General features: G+C 45.7%; 1 protein-coding gene across 3 annotated transcripts; it reads right to left on the bottom strand.

The window, feature by feature from the left end:
* Positions 1-1,534: 1,534 nt before the first annotated feature.
* On the bottom strand, positions 1,535-19,334 carry GNPTG (N-acetylglucosamine-1-phosphate transferase subunit gamma). 3 transcript variants are annotated; one of them, XM_022594426.3, is made up of 11 exons: positions 19,227-19,334; positions 19,041-19,098; positions 18,889-18,956; positions 2,936-2,990; positions 2,786-2,869; positions 2,611-2,704; positions 2,429-2,543; positions 2,262-2,344; positions 2,051-2,182; positions 1,893-1,974; positions 1,535-1,798 (listed from the first exon to the last, which is right to left on the bottom strand). In XM_022594426.3, exons 1-11 carry the CDS (start codon positions 19,276-19,278, stop codon positions 1,701-1,703), a joined length of 921 nt encoding a protein of 306 aa, XP_022450134.1. In that variant the 5' UTR covers positions 19,279-19,334; the 3' UTR covers positions 1,535-1,700. The 3 variants fall into 3 exon arrangements, with proteins under 3 accessions (XP_022450134.1, XP_089752548.1, XP_089752550.1); XM_089896422.1 differs by lacking the exon at positions 19,227-19,334 and having other exon boundaries at positions 2,964-2,990; positions 19,041-19,220; XM_089896424.1 differs by lacking the exons at positions 2,936-2,990; positions 19,227-19,334 and having other exon boundaries at positions 19,041-19,220.
* Positions 19,335-19,385: the final 51 nt, after the last annotated feature.

Consider the following 19,385-nt stretch of genomic DNA (forward strand, 5'->3'; position numbering starts at 1 on the left):
CAGTGGGGTGGGGGACCCGACGGGGCGGGCGTCATACTGACTGTGCAGAGCCATGTGGTGCTCCCCCTTTCCAGAGCTTGCTGGCGGGCGTCCTGGCTGGAGCCTCTCTCCACCCATGTGGGAGACCCTAGCCAGCCTCCAGGGCAACACTGCACTGGATCTGTTTGTGCAGGTGTTATGTTCGAGGGACCATGGGGTTGGGGAGGACCCGGCCGCCGTGCGGGGGCAGGGTGGCAGAAAGGCTGCTGGGAACGAGTCAGATTTTAGTGCCAGCTTCAGTCTTTTCTGTCTGCATTGGGTCACTTTCCCTAGGAATCTGGGAGGAAGTAAAACCTGTCTGTAGTTGACCCAGACTTTGCTCGTGGCAGATCCAGATTGGCTTGAGAATCTTCCCAGAGTCTGCTGCCAGGTGCGGAGCAGGGGCTGGGCCCTGGCCCGGAAGGGACAGGATGCCCCCTGCTTGGGGCTGTGCCAAAGACTTTATATAGCATTTTTTAAGTGCAAGGTGACTAGTTAAAAATTTTTATCAGTGACCAAATTAGAATGTATTTACTATAGTGAGAAGTTTAAGACCTTTTTTTTTTTTTTTAACATAAGACAAACTGATAGGAAAGCTGTCATTTTTTAAGGTGGGTCCATGGCATCGTGCAGCTCGCCCGCTGCTAAAGGTAACTATATGACTTGGTTGTAGTGAATCTACTTTGTTTCTAATTATACTGATAATGATTTAGTAGCTCTTAGAAATTACGTATATTTTGTGCTACTGTTATCACTGTTTAAAATTCTTTATTTTATTAATATTTATGCACTTGTTTCCCATTTCAGGCCTTTGGTCTTTTGGGGGGAAAATAGGACGTTTGTTATTGACATCTAGCCTAGATATTTTCAAATTATAAGCAAGAACAATTAAGCTTTAGGTGTATTTATAAGCTATTCCGGTCAGTTCTTTCTGTGGGGTTCAGGGTGGGGGTTGGAGGCGCCCCCTCCCAGGCACTCGCTGGCTCTGAGGACAGGTGTGCGGTGGGAAGACCAAAGAACCACCCAGAGTGGAGCTCCCGGGGCTACCTCGGGGCCCTCCCACCCCTGCTGCCTGTCTGCAGTGGCCCTGGTTTTCTGAGGGGCCACCCATGCTGGGCTCAGCCAGGCTCGGCGTCTCAGGGTGTCACCGCCCCGCAGTCAGGTGATGAAGGGGGGCGCTGGGTGTAGCAGCTGAAGCTGCGTGGTGCTCGGCGAGGCCGTTCTTGTTGCCGAATCTGTCAGCTCCTGAGTGTTCAGTATTAGGGTGATGTTACATTGTCACACCATTTGTGTAACTGTGGTCAGCAGAAGACCACGACTCAGTGCTTCATGTGGATTAATTTATGGAAGCCACAATCTGTATGTCTGTTTTGAGTATTTAGAGGAGAATGTTATTGGAATGGAATTTTCTTAACCCAGAAGGTAGTATTTATAATGCATAATCATTTACTTGTAGTGAATTGTTTAAAGTTAACACTTGTTCAAATTTTTTTACACTATAGCATTTATGCAATGGTTTACAGAATTCATGGAATTATTTTTATCAGTAGGGAAATTAATTAAAACTTTGAATCTTTATTTTGTCTGCATCTTTGCACACAACCCCGAGAGCCTGCTGGCACAGAAGGAACAGGAAGGTGTCCTCTGGCTGTGACCTGTCACCCTGCTCCTCCTGCCTCAGATCACAGGGTGTTCCCACGCAGTCCAGGGTCGCCTCGTAGTAGCTCTGCTGTCTTGTCCGTGGGTGTCCTGGGACCCAAGTGCTCAGAGCTGGAAGTTTCTGCCAAAACACCAGGCGGCAGGAGGTCAGGACCTGACCTACAGGGCGGCAGGTCCCAAGGTGGGCTCAGCCCCAACCCCTGGGCACAACTGACCTGCAGGCTTCACGTAGGGGAGGCCGTGCTGGGTCAGTATGCTTTTAAGTCTTTTCATCTCCTTTGACAGGGCTTTATGAGCCTAGAACAGGAGTTGAAATGGAGCAGTCAGGCCCTTGGTGGGAGGCCGGTCCCAGGCCTGGGAGCGCTGTCTGTACCTCGTTACAGCTCTCCAGCGTCTGAAACACCAGGCCCTTGGCACCTCCTTCCTGCTGCACCGATTCACTTTGTTTTGGGGTCTTTAAATAACCAGCATCCTCAAAAATCGCCCTGAGTGACTTCTCGTAGCCCTGCAGGTGGAGGACGAGGAGGGAGCACTGCTGCAGCTGCACTGCTCCCTGCCCAGGCGGCGCCCGCCCTGTCGCTCACCTGGGATGTGATCAGCTCATCCGCCAGGTCCTGCTCCACCCGATCCCACCTCTGCTGCAGGGCCGTGGGCAGGGCCGGGTACACTGAGAATCCAACAGAAACCAGACTAAGCGGAGCCCCTCTGCCCCCCACGTCCCCCAGTGCCCCCTGCCGGCCCTGGCGCCCACCTAACAAGGAGTGGGGGTGGCAGACGAGGGGCGTCTCGAAGGTCAGTGCGTAGACACAGGTGCTTGGCTCAGACACGTGGGCCAACCGGTTGGTTTTGCCACAGGTGAGCTCCACCTGGTGGGAAACCTTGGTGAGCGGGTGGGGGGAGCAGGCCCCAATCCCACCCTCCTGCCCAGCCCACCTTGCTCTGCCGGCTCCGGGAGTGGCAGGAGTCACCGTCCCTCATCCACATGCCCCTGAAGGTGTTGTTGGCGATTTCCCACTCGTGCCAGATGCTGGGGAGGAGCAGAGTGGGTGAGGCTGGGTGGGGTGGACGATGGACAGGTGGAGCCGCAGCCACCCCCAGCGCCGCTCACCCGAGGATCCCACTGTAGGCGTTCCAGCGGAAGGTCTGCTCGTGCTGCGTCACATTATGGAACGGGCAGAGCTCGTACTTGTACCTGGGGGCACAGCGCTGTCAGGGGGCGTCCCAGGCCCTGGCCACGCCTGCCCCTGCCCTCACTCACGTGGACTCCACCAGGCTGAAGCACTTGCCAGAAAGTCTGGAGAGATGCACGGGCCCTGGAAGGGGAGAGCACGGCCCGCTGAGCGTGGTGCAAAGAGCAGGCGTGCAGAAACCCACAGAACCAGGGCCATTTAGGAAAAGATCCAGTAGTTTAAACTTTAAAACTGGAGCAAAAGAGTTGGAGCAACATCAGCAAAGTACCAGACTAGGAAGCTCCAAGCTCATATCCCTGTGAAAACAGCAAGTGAACCACTACAAACCAGCTGAGCTAACCCAGTTCTGCAAATCAGGGCTACAGCAACCAAGTGAGCACCACGCAGCAAAGCCACCACCCCAGCGTGGTTGTGAGGAGCAGGCTGACCTCATCTGCAACATCCCAGCCTAGCTGGGGGCTGCCGGGAGGACTGGTCTCTGTTTTGCCCAACTCAGATCACCAGGAAGGAAAGGGAGCTGCTCACGAGGGCTGCAGCAGGGCAAGGGGTTATGGCTGGACACACACAACAGGCCATCCAGGACCTGAGAAGGAGCTGGGGTGAGACTCTTGGAGAACCAAAGACAACCAGGAGCAGCCTGCACACAGCTGCCCCTAGACTCTGAACACACCCAGCCTGGTGGTGAAGGCCGCCCCAGCATGGGGCCAGGCTGCAAAGGAACTGCAGCCTCTTCAAAGGAAAACCCAACAGAACCACCTGGGAGAAGCCCAGACACTGGACTGATAGAAGGCTTCAGTTAAACAAATGTCTGAAATATGCTTAAGGACCTGGAGGGAAACACAAAGAACTAAAGTCTATCAGGCAAATGACATGTAGGCAGAGAGACGAACAGTATCGAAAGGAACCAAAAAACTCTGGAGCTGAAAAATACAACTGAAATAAATCCACAAAAGGGGTTAACATATTTTGAGCAGAGAAAAGAACCAGTGAAGAGATGGCAGGACACACAGTGGGAGTCCCTGAAGGAAGAGAGGGGCAGAGAGAGTATCTGAGGAAATGACTCTCCCAACTTGACAAAACACATGAATCTACACATCCAAGCAGCTCACTGAACTCCAAGTACAATAAACTCAGAGACACCCACACCAAAACACAGAAGAAAACTGTCAAAAACCAAGTCCAAAGCAGCAAGGAGTGACTCATCACATCAAGGGATCCTTAATAAGATTACCCACCCATTTCTCTGCCACACTTCAGAGGCCAGAAAGCTGTGGGATGGCAGAAAAAACTGTCAACTGAGGAGTCTACATCCAGGAAACTATTCTCCAAAAATGAGGGCAAAATCAAGACACTCCCAGATAAACAAAAGCTGAGGGATTTCGTTACCACGAGGCCTGCCCCGGAGAGGCAAATACACTGGCAAACCCAAAGCAGTATGTGATTCTGATCTGCAAACTACAGGGTTTAAAAAGATGCATAAAAATAATTACAAATCTACATTTAAAGAGGTAATTTCTGAAATCAATAACAAAGTTGGGGGGAGGGACAGAGCTGTACAGGAGAAGTCTTTGAATTTATACCAATTTCAATCATGTACAAATTAGACTTAACAGCTTTATGATCGTATGTAATCCCCTGGCAACCGTAGAGGAAATAGCTACACAGACTAATACACAAAAGTAAAAAGGACGTCAAAACATGTCACTTAGAAGTAAGTCAACAAAAAGGAATGGAGGGAATGAGACAAAAAAACTGTAAGACAAATTTTGCTGTTTTGTTTCCTCTAAATCCTTCCTTATCAATGACTACTTTAAATGTAAACAGATTAAACTCTCCCATTCAAAAGGCACAGATTGGCCAAATGGGTAAAAAAAATGTGATCCAACTATATATACTGTTTGTAAGAGACGCATTTAAGATCAAAGACACAAGCAGGCTGAAAGTGAAAGGATGGAAAAAAATACGCAAATAATGAGAGAAAGCAGGGATGGCCACACTAATATCAGACAAAATAGACTATCAGGGACTTCCCTTGCTGGTCCAGTGGTTAGGAATCCGCCTTCCAATGCAGGGGATTCAGGTTCGATCCCTGGTCAGGGAACTAAGATCCCACATGCCTCAGGGCAACTAAGCCTGCGTGCCACAACTAGATAGCCCACGTGCCACAACTAAAGAGAGGCCTGCGCTGCAACGAAGAGCCCACTCGCTGCAACAGAAGATCCTACATGCCAAAATGAAGATCCCTGCCGCAACTGTGGCCTGACAGACTGGATACAGCCAAAAAAAAAAAAAAAAAGAAAAGACTATCAGTCAAACACTGTTAAAGGAGATAAAGGAAGACATTATTCATTGATAAAAAAGGTCCATTCACCAAGATTATAACAATTACAAACATATGGGCACCAAACACCAGAGCTCGAAAACAAAGCAAGCACTGACAACTAAAGGGAGAAACAGGCAGTTCCACAATCCTTGGACATTCAACACCCCAGTTCTAGGGACACAGAGGACCTGAACACACTAAAACCACCAGACCTAATCGACATATACAGAATATCCCACCCAACAACAGCAGAAATTACATTTTTTAAGTGTACGTGGAACATTCTCCAGGACACACCATATGTTAGGCCACTTAACAAACTTAAGAAGACTGAAATCATAGTTTCTTTTCTGAACACAATGGAAACTAGAAATCAATAGCAAAAGCAATGTGGGAAATCCACAAACATGGAAATTAACACAATCTTAAAGAACCAAAGGCTCAAAGAATTCACATGGGAAACTTGTTTTTGTTTCAAAATATTTTCTAAATACAAGGTACCAAAAATTATCAGATACAGTGAAAGCAATGCTAAGAGGGAAATCAACAGCTGTAAACATATTCAAAACAAGATCTCAAATCAATAACCTAACTTTTACACTTTAAGAAACTAGAAAAAAAAGCTAGCAAGCTGGACTTCCCTGGTTGTCCAGTGGTTAAGACTCCACACTTCCAATGCAGGGGGTGTGGGTCCAGTCCCTGGTTGGGGAACTAAGATCCCACATCCTGCATGGCACAGCAAAAAACAAACAAACAAAACTAGCAAGCAAAAGGAAGAAAATAAAGATTAGAGCAGAGATAAATAAAACAAAGAAAAATCAGTAAAACCAGAAGTTGGTTCTTTGAAAAGATCAACAAAATCGACAAACCTTTAAACTAGATTTACTGTAACAAAAAAGAAGATGGGCTTCCCTGGTGGGGCAGTGGTTAAAAATCCGCCTTCCAATGCAAGAGACACGGGTTCGAGCCCTGGTCTGGGAAGATGGAATCTTCCAGATTCCATCTGCGGAGCACCTAAGCCCGTGCGCCACAACTACTGAGCCTATGCTCTAGAGCCCATGAGCCACAACTACTGAAGCAAGCCTGTGCACCTAGAGCCCATGCTCTGCGACAAGAGAAGCCACCGCAATAAGAAGCCCACACACCACAACGAAGAGTAGCCCCACTTGCCGCAACTAGAGAAAGCCCGTGTGCAGCAGCAAAGACCCAACACAGCCCAAAATAATTAATTAAAAAAAAAGATTCAAATTACTAAAATCATAAACAAAAGGAGGGGACATTACTACCAATTTTACAGAAATAAAAAGGATTACAAGAAAATACTATGAAAATTGAAGAAGGGGGACACCTCCTGACCCAATTCTATGAGGCCAGCATTCCCCTGATATCAAGGCCAAAAAGATACCTGACAAGAAAGGAAAACTACAGACGTCAACATCCCTTGTGAACATCAGTGCAAAAATCCTGAACAAAATACTGGCAAACTGAAATCAGCAGCACATTAAAAGGATTCTACAGTGTGAAAAAGTGGGGTTTGTTCCTGGAATGTAAGGATGGTTCAAAATTTTTTTAAAAAAATTTTTTAATGTAATACACCCCATTAACAGAATAAGGGGGGGGGAATTATCATCTAAATTGTTGCAGAAAAAAGCACCTATCAAAATTCAACACTCTTTCATGATGAAAACACTCAACAAAGGAGGATTAGGAGGAAACTTCCTCAACGCAATAAAGGCCATATATGCAAAACCCACAGCGAATATCTTACTGAATGGTGAAAGACTGAAAAAGCTTTCCTCCCAAAAGCAGGAACAACACAAGGAAGCTCTCAGCACTATTCACTATTCGACACTGTACTGGAGGTTCTAGCCAGAGCAATTAGGCAAAAAAAAGGAAAGGCATCCTAATTAGGAAGGAAGAAATAAAATTACAATGCGGTGTTTGCAGATGACATGATCATATATATAGAAAACCCTAAAGAGTCCACAGAAATATATTAGAGCTACTAAATTCAGCAAAGTTGTAGGATACAGAAGTGACACTAAAAACCAGTTGTGTTTCTATACAACAACCCAACAGACAACCCAACAGACAACCCAAAAAGGAAATTCAATGAAACAATTCCAGGGATTTCCCTGGTGGTCCCGTGGTTAAGACTCTGCGCTCCTAAGGCAGGGGGCCTGGGTTTGATCCCTGATCAGGGAACTAGATCCCACATGCCACAATGAAGATCCCACACGCAGCAACAAAGCTGGATTCCCAAAGGACCCCAAATAGTCAAAACTATATTGAAATAGAAAAGTTGAAGGACTCACAATTACTGATTTCAAAGCTTACTTCAAGGGGAATTCCCTGGTGGTCTAGTGGTTAGGACATGGTGCTCCCACTGCCAGGGACCCAGGTTTGATCCCTGGTTGAGGAACTAAGATCCCACAAGACACGCAACACCGTCAAACCAAAAAAAAAACAAAAAAACCCCACAAAGCTTACTTCAATGCTACAGTAATTAAACCAGTGCAGCATCAGTATAAAGACAGACATGTAGACCAACGAAACAGAACAGAGAGCCCAGAAACCCTTGAATATATGCTCAAAGGATCTGTCAGGTGCTGAGACCATTCAGTGGGGGAAAGGACAGACTTTTCAACAAATGGAGTCGGGAAGCTGGATGTTCATATGCACAGGAATGAAAGTGGACCCTTACCTCACACCGTGTACAGAAATTAACTTAAAATGGATCTGAGACTGAAACTACAAAACATAAGGGGAAATCTTTGACATTGGCTTTGTGCTTTGGAAATGATTTCTTGGATACAACATCAAAGGCAAAGGCACCAAAAGGAAAACTAGATAAATGGGACTTCAGAATTTAAAACTTTGCAAGGAAGTGCTGAAATACAGAAAGTGAGAAAGTATTTGCAAATCACATTTCTAACAAGGGTAATAGCCAAAACATATAAAGAACTCCTATTAACAACAACAGCAATGCCCCAAACAACCCAATTAAAAAATGGACCAAGGATTACTAGACATTTTCCTGAAGAAGTGAAAAATAAGTAAATACAAATAAAATCCACAATGAGATATCACCTCACATCCATTAGGATGGCTACTATCCAACAACAACAACAACACAGAAAAGAATAAATGTTGGTTAGGATGTGGAGAAATTGAAACCTTTGTGCACTGCTGGCGGGAATGTAAAACGGTGCAGCGCTGTTGAAAACAGTTTGGTGGTTCCTCATAAAGCTTAAACGTAGATTTATATGATACAGCAAATCGACTCCTGGGTATGTGAACTGAAAGCAGGAACTCAGATGCTGCACACCCATGTTCAGATCAGCATTATTCACAGTAACCAAAAAGTAAAAACAACCCAAGTGTACACTGATAGATGAATAAGCAGAATGTAGTATATATGTGCAATGGAATATTATTCAGCCTTAAAAAGGAAGGAAATCCTGCCACATAAATGAACCTTCAAGATATTGTGCTAAGTGAAACACGCCAGTCACAAAAGGACAAGAATTATATGATTCCACTTACATGAGGTACTTAGTTCATTCGAGCTGCTATAACAAAATACCACTGGGTAATTTTACAACTACAGAAATTTATTTTTCACAGTTCTGTGGGGGTTTGAAGCCCAAGATCAGGGCACCAGCACAGTCGAGTTCTAGTTCACAGAGGGTGCCTTCTCACTGTGTCTTCACATGGTAGAAGGGACTAGGGATCTCTGGAGCCTCTTTCTATTATAAGGGCATCAATCCCATTATTGAGGGCTCCACCCTCATGACTTAAGCACCTTCCAAAGACCTCAACTCCTAACACCATCATCTTTTTCAGTTACGATTTCAACCTGTGAATTTCAACCTGTGTACACACAGTGACCACAGCAGGGATCTAGAGTCATTAAATTCATAGAGACAGAAAGTAGAATGTCGGGGGCCAGAGGCTGGGAGGGGTGGGAAGTTGTTTAATGGGGACAGAGGTTCAGTTTGGGAAGATGAAAAAGTTCTGGGGATGATAGAGGTGATGTTTGCCCAACAATATGGATGTGCTTAATGCCTCTTAACTGAACATCTAATAATGGTTAAAATGGTAATTTTTATGTATATTTTACCACAGTAAAAAGAGGGTAATTCATATTTTCTTATACTAGCAAAAAGAAACACCAGAAGACTAAACATAAAATAACAACAAACAGAATCAAGGCAGTATGGGACTTCCCTGGTGGTACAGTAGTTAAGAATCCACCTGCCAATGCAGGGGCCACAGGTTCGATCCCTGGTCTGGGAAGATCCCACATGCCTCGGAGCAACTAAGCCCATGCACCACAACTACTGAGCCTGCATGCCTCGAGCCCATGCTCCGCAACAAGAGAAGCCACTGCCATGAGAAGCCCGCGCACCGCAACAAAGAGTAGCCCCTGCTCGTTGCAACTAGAGAACGCCCACGTGCAGCAACGAAGACCCAATGCAGCCAGGTAAATACATACATACATACATACAAAGAATCAAGGCAGTATGGCACTGGCATAAAAACAGGGAGTCCAGAAATAAAGCCACACATATACAGTCAATTAATTTACAACAAAGGAGCCAAGGATATACAATGAGGAAAGGATAATCTCTTCAATAAACGGTGCTGGTTAAACTGGACCACTGTCTTACACCATACACAAAAATTTAAGTTGAATGGAAGACCAGAAACTATGAAACTCCTAGAAGAAAACATAGGTGATAAGCTCTTTGACATCGGTCTCAGTGATGATTTTCAAAATCTGACTCCACAAACAAGCAAAAATAAACAAATGGGACAATATCTTACTACAAAGGTCTGCACAGCCAAGGAAACCATCAACAAAATGAAAGGCAACCTACTGAATGGGATAAAACATCTAGCAAATCATATACATAAGGGGCTAATATCCAAAATGTATAAAGAACTCACACAATAGCAAAAAAACAAACAATCCAATTAAAAAATGGGCAGAGCATCTGAATAGACATTTTTCCAAAGAAGACAAAGAAATGACCAACAGGCACATGAAAAGATGCTCAACGTCATTAATCATCAGGGAAATGCAAATCAAAACCACAATGAGATATCACCTCACACCTCTCGGAACAGCCACTATAAAAAAGACAAGTGTTGGCGAGGATGTGGAGAAAAGGAAAACTTGCACACTGTTGGTAGGAATGGAAATTGGTGTGGCCACTATGGAAAACAGGATGGAGGTTCCCACCAAAATTAAATATAGAACTACCATATAATCCAGCAATTCCACTTCTGGGTATTTATCCAAAGAAAACAAAATCACTAACTCGGAAAGATATCTCCACCCCCCTGTTCACAGCAGCATTATTTACAATAGTCAAGATATGGAAACTACCGAAGTGTCCACTGATGGATAAAGAAGGTGGAGTACACATATACAACAGAGTATTATTCAGCCATAAAACAAGAAATTGCCATCTGCAACACGGATGGACCTTTAGGGCATTATCCTAAGTGAAATATGTCAGAGAAAGACAAATACGTTATGATCTCACTTATGTGGAAAACAAAACACCAAGCTTATAGATACAAAGAACAGATCAGTGTTTGCCAGAAGCAGGGGATTGGGGGGGACACAAAGTGAGTGAAAATGGTCAAAAGATATAAACTTCCAGTAATAAGTCCTGAGGATATAATGTACAGCACAGTGACTACAGTTAATAATATTGAATTGCGTATCTGAAAGTTGCTAAGAAAGTAAATCTTTTTTTTAAATTGAAGTATAGTCGATTTACAATGTTGTGCTCAATTTCTGCTGTACAGCAAAGTGATTCAGTTATACACATATATACACTCTTTTTCATTATGCTTTATCATAGGATATTGAATAGAGTTCTCCGTGCTACACAGCAGGACCTTGTTGTTTATCCATTCTATATATAAAAGCTTACATCTGCTAACCCCGAACTCCCACTCCATTTCTCCCCCAACACCCCCCCGCCAGCAACCACAACTCTGTTCTCTATGTCTGAGTCTGTTTCTGTTGTGTAGATATGTTCATTTGTGTCATATTTAGATTCCACATATAAGTGATATCATATGGTATTTGTCTTTCCCTTTCTGGCTTAACTTCACTTAGTATGATAATATCTAGTTGCATCCACGTTGCTACAAATGGCATTATTTCGTTTGTTCTTTTATAGCTGAGTAGTATTCCATTGTATATATGTACCACATCTTAAGAAAGTAAATCTTAAACGTCCTATCCAAAGAAGACATACAGATGGCCAAGAAGCACATGAAAAGCTGCTCAACATCACTAATTATCAGAGAAATGCAAATCAAAACTACAATGAGGTATCACCTCACACCAGTTAGAATGGGCATCATCAGAAAATCTACAAACAACAAATGCTGGAGAGGGTGTGGAGAAAAGGGAACCCTCTTGCACTACTGGTGGGAATGAAAATTGATACAGCCACTATGGAGAACAGTATGGAGGTTCCTTAAAAAACTAAAAATAGAATTACCATATGACCCAGCAATCCCACTCCTGGGCATATACCCAGAGAAAACCATAATTCAGAAAGACACATGCACCCCAATGTTCACTGCAGCACTGTTTACAATAGCCAGGTCATGGAAGCAACCTAAATGTTCCATCGACAGACGAATGGATAAAGAAGATGTGGTGCATACATACAATGGAACATTACTCAGCCATAAAAAGGAACGAAATTGGGTCATTTGTAGAGACGTGGATGGACCTAGAGACAATCATAGGGTGAAATAAGTCAAAAAAACAAATATCGTATATTAACGCATATATGTGGAATCTAGAAAAATGGTTACAGATTAACTGGTTTGCAAGGCAAAAATAGAGACACACGGCTTCCCTGGTGGCGCAGTGGATAGGAATCTGCCTGCCAGTGCAGGGGACACAGGTTCGATCCCTGGTCCGGGAGGATCCCACATGCCACAGAGCAACTAGGCCCGTGCACCATGACCGCTGAGCCTGCGCTCTGGAGCCCGTGAGCCACAGCTACTGAAGCCTGCACGTCTAGAGCTATGCAACGGGAGAGGCCACCGCAATGAGGGGCCCATGCACCACAACAAGGAGTGGCCCCTGCTCGCCGCAGCTGGAGAGGGCCCGCACACAGCAACGAAGACCCAACACAGCCGAAAATAAATAAATTTAAAAAAAAAAAGAGAGACACAGATGTAGAGAACATATGGACACCAAGGGGGGAAAGCGGGGGTGGGGTGTGGGCGGTGGTGGTGGGATGAAGTGGGAGATTGGGATTGACATGTATACACTAATATGTATGAAATAAGTAATAAAAACCTGCTGTATAAAAAAATTTTTTTTAAATCTTAAACGTCTTCATCACAAGAAGAAAAAAGGTTTTGGTAACTGTGTGGTGTCAGAGAATAACTAGACTTATTCCCATCATTTTGCAAAATATACAAATAGTGAATCATTATGTTGTATACCTGAAACTAATATGTCAATTATACCTTAAAACAAATAAACAAAACAGCAAATGGCCCTGGACAGGGAGCACAAGGCAGGAAGGAGAGCTCAGGGCGTATCTGTCCTAAGGTTTACATGTGAACCACGTAGGCATGCTAATGTGCTCAAAGGTAAAATAAAAGGATGACTAAAAGCCCCTACAGCTGAAATCAAAGCAAATGAACGGAACTATACACAGTAACGTCACTTCACCGGAAGAAGAATCACTCTCAGTGACTTAAGAACAAGTACTGTTAATGACTTAACAGCAGTAATGCCATATTAGTTTTCAGGCCATTATATATGTGCTGTAGAATAGAGCAAATGACCATGTGACGATACCAGGTATCAGAAACCACAGCCACTAACATGGGACCAAGTCTCCTACAGATCCCACTGTAGAGAATGTCTTAAGGCCTGAGGCTGTGGAGGGGACTGAGGGGCCGGGGATGGGGTGGCTTGGAAGAAGGCACTGATTCCTGTGGGTTCCCGCCTGGGGCAGGCAATGGCATAACCCGCCCCAGTCTCTGGCCATAGGATCTGGGACAGAGGGAGCCTACCCAGCAGCTGGAAGGCGTGGGGTGGTATCAAAAAGGACAGCGGGGGTGGAGGGAGGGAAGCCTGCCCAGCTCTCTGGCTGAGCCCTGCATGCATGAACCACCAAGCAGGGAGGTCGGTCCTGGGTGAGCTCTGCCCAGCCAGCTGCCTCAGCACACCACATTCTCCCAAGGGAGAACCGGGCCAAGGGTGTATCCAAAAGTATCAGACATAAAAGCAGGCAAATGCGACCCACCCCCAAGAGAACAGGCAAACACGGGAGACTGACCCCAACAAACACAGATGATGTTGGAAGTAGAAGAGGATTTTAAAGCAGCTATTGCAACTACGTTCCAGGGTGTAAAGTAAAACAGGGTAATAAAGAGATAGGGAATCTCAGCAGATAAATAGAAATTAGAAAAAGAACAGAAACTCTAGAAATTAAAAAAGTCAGAAATAATTAGCAATTTAAATCCAGCAATATATAAAACATATGTATTCACTGTGCCCAAGTGGAGCTTACTCCAAGAACACAGTGTTGGCTCAACATTCAAAAACCAATGCTACCCACTATGTAAACAGCCTAAATGAGAAAACCCATCATCCTCTTGATAGGTTTAAAAAAAGCATTTGACAGAACCCAACACCCATTCATGGTAAAAACTCAGCGACCAGGAACAGCAGGGAAGGTCCTCCACCTGAGAAAGGGCTACAAATGCCCCTCTGCAGACCCTGAACTGAAGGTGGGAGACCGAGGCCAGGTGGGGGGGGGACGCCTCTCCCCACTGCTCTCCCGAAATTGGAGGCCCAGCCAGGGTGAAGGCACACAACTGCACTCCAGCTAATAGATGAAGAAACGTTAAACACCACGGGAATGCAATGAACAAAATCCAGAATGTGGGAAACAAGAGACCCAGTTTCCTCAATAAATAGCAAGAAAATGGAGGGCATCTATAGATTCAAGGAAACTGAAGCACACGTGTCAAGCACACACAACACACAGACCTTCCATACTGACTCAGACAAACCAACCACCTATTAAAAATTATGAGACTGGGGCTTGCCCGGTGGCGCAGTGGTTGAGAATCTGCCTGCCAATGCAGGGGACATGGGTTCAATCCCTGGTCCGGGAAGATCCCACATGCCGCGGAGCAACTAAGCTCGTGTGCCACAACTACTAAGCCTGTGCTCTAGAGCCCGTGAGCCACAAATACTGAGCCTGCATGCCGCAACTACTGAAGCCCGCACGCCTAGAGCCCGTGCTCCACAACGAGAAAAGCCACTGCAATGAGAAGGCTGCGCACCGCAAAGAGTAGCCCCCCGCTCGCTGCAAGTAGAGAAAGCCCGCGCACAGCAATGAAGACCCAACACAGCCAAAAATAAATAAATAAAATAAATAAATTTATATTAAAAAATTATGAGACAGTATTAGCAACATACGGAAGCACAGAGGGGATTTTTGTTGCTTGATACTGTGGCTATGCCCTTGAAGAGACACATACCAAAATATTTACAAATGAAATAAATTGTGGGAAATTGGTTTCAAAGTAACTGCAGTGGCAAGGTGAGGGTCGGGGCTGGGTGAGGGTGCCTGGTGCTTCACATACCCTTTCTCCACTTACGCATGTGCTTGAAATTGTAACACACTATTTTTTTTTAAGTTAAGGAAAAAACAAAAGTAAAAATATGTATGGCAAGCACTAAAACTGAACATAAGCAGAAACGTTATGGATCCAACTGCAAGTCAAACTGATGACAGAGAAAACAATGACCTGGTGAAGGTTGGACCACAGTGCCCTGCTGTCCATCTTTGGCTGGATACACTCCAAAATAAACTGCAAGAAAACCTCACTCACTCGTTTCATGGTTAGTAGTAATATTGCTATTTTAAATCTGAAACTATTTTATGTAAATTATAGGAAAAAGCCAGTAAATATATTTATGTGACTAAAGAACCCAGCTTTTTAGTGTTAGGGGAAAAGACAGGAGTAGAAAATAAAGGGGAGGGCTTCCCTGGTGGCGCAGTGGTTAAGAATCCGCCTGCCAATGCAGGGGACATGGGTTCAAGCCCTGTTCTGGGAAGGTCCCACATGCCGCCGAGCAACTAAGCCCGTGAGCCACAACTATTGAGCCCGCATGCCACAACTACTGAAGCCCACGTGCCTAGAGCCCATGCTCCGCAACAAGAGAAGCCACCGCAATGAGAAGCCTGCGCACCACAACGAAGAGTAACTCACCACAACTAGAGAAAGCCCACGCACAGCAATGAAGACCCAATGCAGCCAAAATAAATAAAGTATTTAAAAAAGTAAAAAAAAAAAGAAAGGGGAAAATAAAACCCTGTAATACTGCATTTCAATTTGAAACTTAAAATCACATAGGTTTCATCTATTCTTCCAGCACAAATACATCTATGTGTATGTGTGTGCATGCTTTTTACCTTGAAATAATCATAAACTTATAACCGCAGTACATCACCAAAACTAGGAAATTGGCGTTGGCACAATACAACTAACTAGACTACAAACCGTACTCGGATTTCAGTTTTTGTATGTGTTCAGCAATAAGAAAAAGCTACTGATACATGCAACAACACAGATGGATCCCAAAAACATGATGCTGAGGAAGACTCCAGACATGGAAGTGTATGCTGACTTGCTCAGCTGAAATCCAAGCACGGATGACACTATTCTAAAGCAATAGAAGCCAGGGAGTGATGGGGTGGGGTATTTAAAAGGGACACATAGGAATCTTCTGGGTGATGGAAATGCTCTCAGTTTTGTTTGAGGGTGGTGATTACATGCATGTGCTCAATTTACAAACTTTATCAAACTGAACATGTCAATTTTACCTCAATAAAAATAGGGTTTGAGGGACTTCCCTGGTGGTGCAGTGGTTAAGAATCCGCCTGTCAATGCAGGGGACACAGGTTCAATCCCTGGTCCAGGAAGATGCCACATGTCGCAGAGCAACTAAGCCCGTGCGCCATAACTACCGAGCCTGCGCCTTCACTCTAGAGCCCACAAGCCACAACTACTGAAGCCCGTGCACCTAGAGCCCGTGCTCCGCAACAAGAGAAGCCACCGCAGTGAGAAGCCCACACACTGCAACAAAGAGTAGCCCCCGCTCACCACAAATAGAGAAAGCCCAGGCAGAGCAACAAAGACCCATCACAGCCAAAAATAAATAAAATTAAAAAAAATAAAAAAATAGGGTTTGAATCTGAGCCAGAAAGTGATGGGTGGGTGGATTTAAAAGGGACACGTAGGAATCTTCTGGGTGGTGGAAATGTTCTCAGTCTTGTTTGGGGGTGGTGATTACATTCATGTGCTCAATTTACAAACTTTATCAAACTGAACATGTCAATTATACCTCAATAAAAATAGGGTTTAAATCTGAGCCAATAATGATGTTCAAAAAGGAGAGAGAAAGAAAGGGGGGGAAAAGGAACACTCCTCTTTACCAGAGACCACCAGCCAACAATAAATGCAGAAGGCATGAGAGAAGCAGAGTTCTGCACTCCTCTACCCCATCAGACTGAAGCAGGAGGCCACCGGGGGCAGCATGTCCACTCAGCACCAAAAGAGTGCTCACGGACGGCACACTGAGGGCAGAGAAACCTGCCTCCCACTGCTAGACCCTGGCAGCACTCAGCCGCAGTCGACTGCAGCCCTCTGACATGATGCCCACCTACAAAGTATTTGTGCCCAAACTGCTTAACCTGACTGTAATCAAGCTTCCAGGCCATTTACAGAATATACTGGGGAAAGCAGAACAAGCTAATGACCTCACAAACCAGACAGATCTGGTCAAACATCCTGTAAGACAACTGGCCCGGCACATAACCCCTTGACTGATTCCCATGTGGGGTGGGTCCTGGGACAGCTGTAGAAGGCATTCCTGAGACAACAGGGAAATGTGGATGTGAATTGGTTATATTATAGAATTTCTGCTAACTTGGGGAGTGGGAGATCCATACTGTGAATATTTAGGAATAAAACGTCATGATGTCTGTAGCTGACTTTCAAATGGTTCAGCAAAATGAAAGTTCACTTTTTTCAAAGTGAAAACGAGAACAAGATAAAGCAAGCATGGCAAAATGTCAACTTTTGTACTGAGGTGGAGAGTATGCTGCTGTGCACAGCCACATTCCTCCATTTTTCTATTCAATATTTTCACAGTAAAGAGCTGGAATCGATTTGTTTAGTGTGAAAGCTCACAGCTGTACCCTCTATCTCTGATCTCACCGTACCCCTGCGGCCAATGCCTCTGGCCCTGGCATCCTTGCTCAAGGCCTTTATTTGGCCACTCCTTTTGCTAGACCACTCTTCCCCAGATATTCACATCCCTTACTCCTGTTCCCCTTCAACTTCTGAATAAAATTTCACTTCTCAGTCTTTTCCTGAACCCATTTAAAATGGCAGTCCCCAAAACAACCCCCCCAAACACTCACTCTTCAATGCTTTCCATCCCTACAGAGTGTTTTTCACCATCAAGCATTCCACATTTTACCTACTTTTTTGTTTATGGCCTATCTACCCCCCCCCACTTAAACTGTCAACTCCATGAGCTTGTATGTTTTTTTCATTTCTACATCCCCAGCACAGACACACCCTGACATGTAGTAGTATTCAAGAAAAAAAGATCTTGGGACTTCCCTTGTGGTGCAGTGGTTAAGAATCTGCCTGCCGATGCAGGGGACACGGGTTCGAGCCCTTGTCCAGGAAGACCCCACATGCCGTGGAGCAACTAAGCCTGTGTGCCACAACTACTGAGCCTGCGTGCCACAACTAACTGAAGCCCGCGCTCCTAGAGCCTGTGCTCCGCAACAAGAGAAGCCACTGCAATGAGAAGCCTGCACACCGCAACTAAGAGTAGACCCCAATTGCCACAACTAGAGAAAGTCCGCACACAGCAACGAAGACCCAACACAGCCAAAAAAAATTCTTGGATTTTTGTTTGTTATATTTAATACTCATTTAACAACCCAGCAGTTCCACTTCTTAGATCCTGTCTCAGGAAACCACTCACAGAAGGGTAGAAGAAGGCAGTCCCTGGAGGGATGTTCTCCTCAGCAATGTTTCTAGTGACCAAAAACCATAAACAACACTTTGCTGGACAACAAAAGAATGCAGAGCCATCCTATGGAATACCAAACACCAAGTGGAAACAGTGAAGACCCACATCCACCGTGAAGAAACACCGTGAGCAACAACAGCAAATGAGCACACCTGTATAGTAGTACTGCTCAAAAAAAGGCAAACATCACAAAAATAATTAACACAAACACACACAAAACTACACGTTTTTTCTTGTAAAAGCATAAAAAACGTTTGGAAAAACAAACACCGAACTGTAACAAAAATCAACTCTAGCGAAAAAAATTAAGGACTATATCCGGGATAACTACTCAACTTGGTACAATCACAGTCTGGAATGTTACCGCGCACTTAAAAATAATTTTAGAATTACTGACAAACGACAACATGACCCTCCAGGCCCTAACTTTCAGGACCCCTCATCCGTGGCCTCCCTCCTTCCCTGGAGCAGGCTCCCGAGAGCTGACGCGGACCCGGTCGGGAAGCCAGGCCAGCTCCCTGCTCCCTCCCAGGCCCCCAGCACGCCCGCGGCCAGGGCCCCGAACTCACCAGACACGGGAGAAGGATCCCTCCTGGGCTGGAGGCGACTGGTCTGGGGCAGGAACGGGTTGTTGAGCCTGAGAGAAGCGACACAGTCAGGGGGAACCGGGCACGGACCGCCGCGGGAACCCCCCGCCGCCGCTCCCCGCGACGCCGCTCACCCGAACGTGTTGGGCTCCTCCACCACCTTCATCTTGGCGGCACCTGCGGGCGCGGGCCCTACGGGGAACACGCAGTGAGGAGGCGGGCGTGCAGCAGGGGTGAGGGGACGGGGAGGAGGGAGCTCCGGGACGCAGGGGCCTGGGCATGGGTGGAGGGGCGCGGGCGTCGGCAGCCCGGACACTAACCGCGCCCTGCGAGCCCCAGCAGCAGCACGAAACGCGCCAACCTTGCCACCATCTCGCGCCGCCGCCGCCGCCGCCGCCGCCGCCGCGCGTGGTCACGTGAGCGCCCTTGTCACATGAACGCCGGAACCGGATGTGGCGTCCGGCTCCTGCGCAGAGGCG

The sequence above is a fragment of the Delphinapterus leucas genome, chromosome 15 (assembly GCF_059928025.1).
Source record: "Delphinapterus leucas isolate spDelLeu-1000000601 "Yukka" chromosome 15, BTC_Dleu_Yukka2, whole genome shotgun sequence".
NCBI lineage: Eukaryota > Metazoa > Chordata > Mammalia > Artiodactyla > Monodontidae > Delphinapterus > Delphinapterus leucas.